Genomic DNA, 6169 nt, shown 5'->3' with positions numbered 1-6169 from the left:
ACAGATTCAGTTCGCTTGTTTCGGTTCGACAAAATCAACCATCGTTTACGTCTTTGTTGCACCATTAGCCGATCATCGTCAGTTAATTGTACAGTATATCTTTCTTTAAATCTGGAATATTGCTGCAACAGCCGATAGCACCTCTGGAAGGCGTTTCTGCGCACTTTTCGAATGTGTATTGCACCATCCTGAAGGAAATGAGAGGACGTGAGATATCCAACCTTCCTGGGTAGACGTCACAAGAGCCGCTAGACCCATTCTCCTCAAACTCGGTCGTGAAACAAAATGGCGGTGTTTTGGAGCTATTTTCGAGATTTCGTCGGGGCACAGAAAATCGAGGATTTAACGGAATCCAAAAATTTTTTCGCAGAACTATTTCAAATAACAAGTAGATTCGTTTTAGCGAAAAAAAATTTTGGGGGTTAGGTGCACTTTAAGTAGTTGTGAAATTAAAGCGTGAAAACAATACTCAAGCTTGAACCCATGACCTCTGCGATATCGGTGCAGTGCTCTACCAACTGAGCTATCAAGCCAACGACGATGCGTGTGTTTACTGATTCCAATTCAAATTAGCAGTTAACTATTCAATGCCAATACGGTACATTTTAGTAGTATGTAATGGATAGGTGGAAACATTGGTATTTTGTCGAGTTAACAGGTACATGGCCGGCCAGACGAGCTCTGTCACGTGACCCCCTAGACTAGCACTTCATGTAAGCATACTCGTTACAGTGTTAACTGATTTTATGTGATGCTTCTGCAACTGCAGGGTTGGCTGTCATGCCTGAGGAAGACTTGTTAGAAGATTCGAAGGACATTGAGATCATCGAATTCACTAGTCCAAGCACGGCAGTGGACAGTGGTGGTCCTGTATTGCCATCTTTTAGCCTCACAGCAGGTTCGTCGGAGTCGTGCATGTTTAGTTCGCCTCACTTAAACCGGTCACCGGTGGAGGAGAAGCCGAACATAGCACAGGATGGATCGATTTACGGCTTTAAGACCGAACGAAGGAGTGGCGATGCTACTCGCATTGAATCTAAACCGAATCCGTCCGCATATGAACAAATTAACCTCATCAAGCAGTTCCTGATGGGCGGAGATCCTAACCCTCCATCAAATGTTCACCAATCTGACAACACCGTTAGGATAAACGGAGGAAGCCTTCATGATATTCCTCCGCTATGGTCGAATTATCCCGTAGAAACATCGCCAGTCCTGACAGAAATAAACTTTCAGCAAGATGACAGAGGTTCAGGCCTTTATCCGCCGCAAAATGGGATGCAGTCATCCTTTCACGCGAATGATTGTCGCGTTCCGGTGATGTCAGAAGGCCACGCAAATCTTCCCCAATTTGGTAGACCTGAACAACCTGATACAGATAACCTTATATATCCATTTCCAACCAATATGAACGGTCACCTGAATCCTTCAAACTCCTTTACAAACGGTGTAGGGAGGCAGGACATTCCTGAACTACCAGTAAGTATCGACAGCTTTAACAAACCAATGCAAAATGGTTCGGATTTCATTCCTGCCTTCCCCTTCCAAGATGGAAGCCTTCGTTATCCTTTTAAGCAGCAGTACCATACTGGCCAAAATGGATTCAGTCCCGCGGAAAGAACGGGTGGTTTCCCAAAGGTAGCTGATTGCGCTTCTACAAGTCACCTTGTTCACGATTTTAAAGTGAACGCAGGTGTCCCAGGAGTACCAAGGCAAGACACGACTCTGTGGTTTTCATCACCCGACAACGGTCAGTTGACTCCGGACGTGGACATTCCTCCGATTGAAGACGTGTTAAGTGTGGATGACCTTACGCCAAGCTTGTGTGTGGAGCATATGGCTCCTTATAGGAATCCTGCAAAGTTCCAAAACGGCAACATCATGGACTCCGTGCATACAGGGAATGTGTTTCCTCCTCCGAACGGCATTCACTTGAATCAGCCCATGGGTCAAAATGTTCAAAAGCAAAACTTTCAGAATACACCCGCAAATGGCAAAAGCGTGGATCCAACAGGTGGAAACAGCTTGCTGAAAATGATGCTCACCTCATGAATAGAAGTTTACACTGTAGTGGTTGTTCGCATGAAGACAGAGGTGATTGGAGACCCGTCAATTATCCCTCTAAGATGTTAGAAAACCCAGTAATGGCCTCTAATGCTTCATCTGCTAACAACTGCTCCAGTTTAAACCAGAGCTACATGTAAGTGTGTGTTGTAAGGTAAAAGGAGCTGTTCAAGGTTGAAAGTGTACCGACGGTAGAAATATATTGCAAAAGCTGCTTGGTGCTATAAGTGTGAAACAGAACACAGCGAGGCTTCGGTTAAACTTAGCGAACAGCTCCGATTTTCCATCTGTGGCTCGAATATTTTGCTAAAGGTATTGGATACCTTAAGCCAATTATTTGTCGGAAGTTCGTCGATATTTCTCCGTTTACTGGCGGAAGTTTGTTTGTAGAACGTGGTGAGTCTGCGTGGAATGTCTGGGAAGTTCGTCTGTGGTTAGTCTTTCGTTACAAGCTGATATGTAGTCGGTAAAATGTCGGTCGTTTGTCGGTTAAATGTCGGTAGTCTTTGGGTTGTTTGTCGATAGATTAAGAATGCGGGTGAGTCGATGAGGCGATAGGTGGACGGTAAACAGGTCGGTAGATTATTGTCGTTGGGGAAAGATGGAAGCCACTCGCTCAAAAACCACCACTCAGAGTTATTTTCTAACAGTTTTTTTTTCTGAGGACAGTTCTGCGGAATTCACTTTAGAGATTTTATGGCGCCAAATAATGAGAGGTATGTTACATGCAGCTTTCATGTGGCTGACAGAGAGGTGGTCGAACATTTAGGGCTTGACATGCTGTAGTGTCCAGAAAATGTGTGAAGTTAGACCGCTATCCTGACGTTACTTCGATAAAAAAACAAATGTCTTTCTCGTTTTCTGGCCAGTGTAAGACTAACCAACAGAACAAATTATTTTGATGTGCTGTATTAAACTGATTAATGGATATCTTAATAGGCAAATATTGAGTATATTTCATCTCTCTAAGAGCCAGCCATTTAGTTTTGTAAATTTGAACATTTCGTTAGTGAGCCACCTATGCCATCAGCACGTGTTGTGCGTTGTATTAGGGAGCCTAAGCAAACCACGACGAACGAGAACGTCACTAAACAAAAGGTTTAATGGGCAAAACAATGGCTGTGCACGTGGTTAAAATTCTTGGTACATTTCTTTGCCGTCCTCTGGAAAACAACAACGTGAAATGACCAAGTTCTGCGTCGTCTACTGAACGTGGACGACGACGGCTATTTTTTCGCATTTCCATTTGGAATTGAACGCTGTCATTGCATATTTTGCCTGAGCACGTTTTTAGAGCCATTGGCCTACCGAACAGATCTAGACAATCGCGAATTTTGCTGGTAAAATATAAATTCGTTTTCTACTAGGCGTCGTCCTCGACGTCGTCGTCGTCGTCGTTGCTTAAGTTCCCTATTGTTTTGTGCTGTGCTGTGTTCTACGCCGTTGTGTTTTTAGATATTTCACCCTGCCACCCCAGATCGCTCGCTCCCATTCCCTCCTCTCCCTGAGCGATATTCTTGGTTTTTGTGTGACGTCATCGCCGCCATCCAACATGGCGGCGACTTTGTCGTTTTTCTATCTCTTGAGATTGGCTGCAAACCATCAATATTTGGCCGCGCATGGCCGCTTCTGTCAGGGGAGAGTCGTTATTAATTATCGTGTTCTGAGTAAATCTATTGGAGTTAAAATTCATCTACATTATTTCATTGACAACCTGGCTAGTTACCTACATTAACCATTTCATAACATAAGTGAACGAGAACGTAATCTTGATTATAAAAAAAAAAGCTTATTACTGTATATAATAATATAATGTCCAATATATGATCAATTGTGTTATTATTTATACATAATTGAGTAATGGTGTTTTATCTGAAATACTCGTATTAGAAAACTTAAGATTAGCTATTTTACGCAGTGCAGGTTAGATTGTTGACAGTGTCATAGATTTAAATTGTGTTAGGAGATGGTAAAGCCTCACCTACGTCATTGTATTTCTTTAAAAAAAACTCGACGAAGTGATTTTTGTAGGGCTATTTTAGACAAATAATGGGAGCGCGGGAGGAGGAGGGCTCTCGTGTTAAAGGAGTTAGGATGCTCGTCGCCTCTTTTTGTGATGTAAACGAGTATTTGGTATCACATGAGATGTTCACAGAAACCGAAACTGAACGCCAATGTTATCAAACAAAACATCTTTTAGCATGTTTTAGGGTTGCATGCGAAGAAATATCAAACGCCTTCAAACTGTGTTAGCGGTTTTCGATCGATAGGGTTCACAAAAAGTTTTTTTTTTGTCCGGTTTGGAATGGACCCTTCAGGACGCGGTCAAAAAAGCTAACCCTATATAAGACGTGAATTGAAATTTTGTGACAAGCATACCACCCCACCCTTTAACATGGGAGTACCCGCCCCCCTAACTGGGAATGGCTGCTAAGCTGTTAGGAAGAGAAGGTGACTAGCGATGGCTAACATCTTGTTGCAGGAGAAATTCAAATTGCTATATATATTGAGATGCCATAAAGAGAACTTTTTATTCGACCAATCACGGATCATTTCTTGAGTTGATTAAACTTGAGCTTTGAGCAAGCATCCTGAAGTCAGTTCTTCAGAGCAGTTTTCAATTAACTCCTCCTTTGCTCTTTCATTTATTTAACATCCAGCTGCTTATCATTTTCTTACCAATCAGAGCAGACGTGTTTTTTAAAGGTTGTTTTCACTAGCGACGGCGATACGATGTAGTGAAAATCAAAACGACGGAGTTGGAAGCAGAACACCCATTCCGCCTATGATTTCATCGCTTACGATCTAGTGAAAACTAGATTGTGGAGTCGAAGCAGACACGGAGGAATAAACCAATCACAATGATCGATTTCAGGCCTTGTGATTGTTTTTTTGGTTTCTGTTTCCGACTCCGACAATCTAGTTTTCACTGGGTCATAAGCGAGGGAGTCGTAAACGGAATCGGAAGAAATGGAAACATTCCGATTCTTCCGACTCCAATTCCGTCGAGCTTATGAATCCGCTTACGAATCCGATTTTCGATTTCACTAGGTCGAAAGCTCTTTTACGACTCCGACTGCGTCGCCAGGGAAAACCAGTCTTGGCCAATCGTGTCCTGCCTAGCTGTATTTACCTTGCGTGCGTTTAAATCTCCCGCGCTCAGCGCGAATTTTTTCCGTCGAATTCCGATAGGAACAGTCTTTTGGTTGTAATTGGCCAGATGTTGTAACTTAGACTCTGGCTTACAACTGCCGTGAGAAATCCACAGAAACATAACTCGGGTTGCTGTTAATTAAGTAACCCGGCCGGAATTTACAGAGCCATCAATTTCAGTTCATTTCTCTCTCCGTGTTGCAACTTAAGGTCAATCGGCCCAACCCGCGTGTTAACAAACTTACTTTAGTTATGGTGGAGCCCACCCTGCGAGACAGAGATTCCCTTTTATTTCTGCTCGGTGAGAGACGAGAGGGAATCTTAGAGGTTCCCCCACGTTTCTCACCGAGCAGAACGAGAAGGAAATCTCTGTTTCGCAAGGTAGGTGGAACCATTTTGTTTAATCTAACGGTAAGGTAGACTTTCAGAAAAGTCCTTCGTCTTGTGCATTCATGACCTCGTCCCTCGCTTGGTCGCTTGGCGACCTTCGCACGGTAGCCTGCGTCACAGACAGTCTAAACAGGGTGTGGTCCTATACCAGGGATTTTGTGACACGTCCGGCTGCAACGCAGGCTATCGCACGGGCGCATCGCGGCCTGAAACCTCGGAGCTCGCTTCGCTCGTTTAGCTAACTTTTAGCTATTCTGCACTGAAACACAGGAGGTCGACTTGTGGCAAGTCGAACGGTAGGGCAGCCCAATAAATGTCAGAGACGGCTTGGTTCAGTGGAGTGTGGTGAGTTTAAGGAATTTCTGTTGTTTAAGAAATTCTTGACTTTGAGCTACTTTCAAAATGGTACAGTATTATTTGCATCATGAATTAAAGCAATTTTATAATTTTCTAGAATTGGTAACAGGAGCTTAATGGACGTACAGTCAACTCTCGCGCCTTGTAGACACCCCGTCAGACACCCCGTCCTCCCTCTATAGCAGGAGCCATAATCGGGGACGGA

The 6169-nt window shown here is 43.6% G+C and overlaps 1 protein-coding gene across 1 annotated transcript in view; it reads left to right on the top strand.

Moving 5' to 3' along the window:
- Positions 1-4650, top strand: part of LOC110048556 (uncharacterized) — a 27681-nt gene extending 23031 nt beyond the window's left edge. Inside the window, exon 13 of the mRNA XM_020754320.2 lies at positions 770-4650. Within this exon, the coding sequence (XP_020609979.2) occupies positions 770-2052 (1283 nt within the window). The 3' untranslated portion in view covers positions 2053-4650. The remainder of the gene's footprint in view (positions 1-769) is intronic.
- Positions 4651-6169: the final 1519 nt, after the last annotated feature.

This window comes from Orbicella faveolata, unplaced genomic scaffold (genome assembly GCF_042242905.1).
Source record: "Orbicella faveolata isolate gen_17 unplaced genomic scaffold, um_ofav_v1 contig_2, whole genome shotgun sequence".
In the NCBI taxonomy this organism is placed as follows: Eukaryota; Metazoa; Cnidaria; class Anthozoa; order Scleractinia; family Merulinidae; genus Orbicella; species Orbicella faveolata.
Note: the sequence above shows the minus strand (reverse complement) of the source record. Positions and strands in the feature narration are given on the sequence as shown.